The sequence below is a fragment of the Fukomys damarensis genome, unplaced genomic scaffold (genome assembly GCF_012274545.1).
Source record: "Fukomys damarensis isolate Sample0158 unplaced genomic scaffold, DMR_v1.0_HiC HiC_scaffold_13, whole genome shotgun sequence".
NCBI lineage: Eukaryota > Metazoa > Chordata > Mammalia > Rodentia > Bathyergidae > Fukomys > Fukomys damarensis.
In genome coordinates, this window is record NW_022900925.1 from 35,164,360 (window position 1) to 35,164,751 (window position 392).

Genomic DNA, 392 nt, shown 5'->3' on the forward strand with positions numbered 1-392 from the left:
CACCCAGGGACCCCGGCCGCCTCGCAGCCAGCGAAGCAATCGCGGTCTCCCCAACTTTCCCCCTGCGGCACCACCCCAGGTTCTGCAGTCCGCCAAGGAACAGATTAAATGGTCGCTACTAAAATGAAGGCAACCCCGGCCGAAGTCCAAAGAACCCAAGGGACGAGAGAAGCCCTCCGTGCGCTGCCCCCCTTTCGACGCCCTGCCCCGCCGGGGACCCTGGGACCAGCTGAGCTGCCCCCTAATAAACCTGCTTTGTTTCCTGCTCGACGTCCGGTGCCACGCAGGCGTGTCCCGTCCCTCGTCTGGCTGTGAGCTTGGGGACAGGGCGGGCCAAGAAGGGTCTGCACACGCTGGGGCTGCGACACGGGTGCCCCGGTCCCCGGGGGGTG

General features: G+C 66.6%; 1 protein-coding gene across 1 annotated transcript in view; it reads left to right on the forward strand.

The window, feature by feature from the left end:
• The window catches only part of Copz2 (COPI coat complex subunit zeta 2), an 8,599-nt gene extending 8,329 nt beyond the window's left edge, over positions 1 to 270 (forward strand). The window contains exon 9 of the mRNA XM_019206915.2: positions 80 to 270. Coding sequence (XP_019062460.2) covers positions 80 to 127 — 48 coding nt within the window. The 3' untranslated portion in view covers positions 128 to 270. The remainder of the gene's footprint in view (positions 1 to 79) is intronic.
• The last annotated feature ends 122 nt before the right edge of the window (positions 271 to 392 follow it).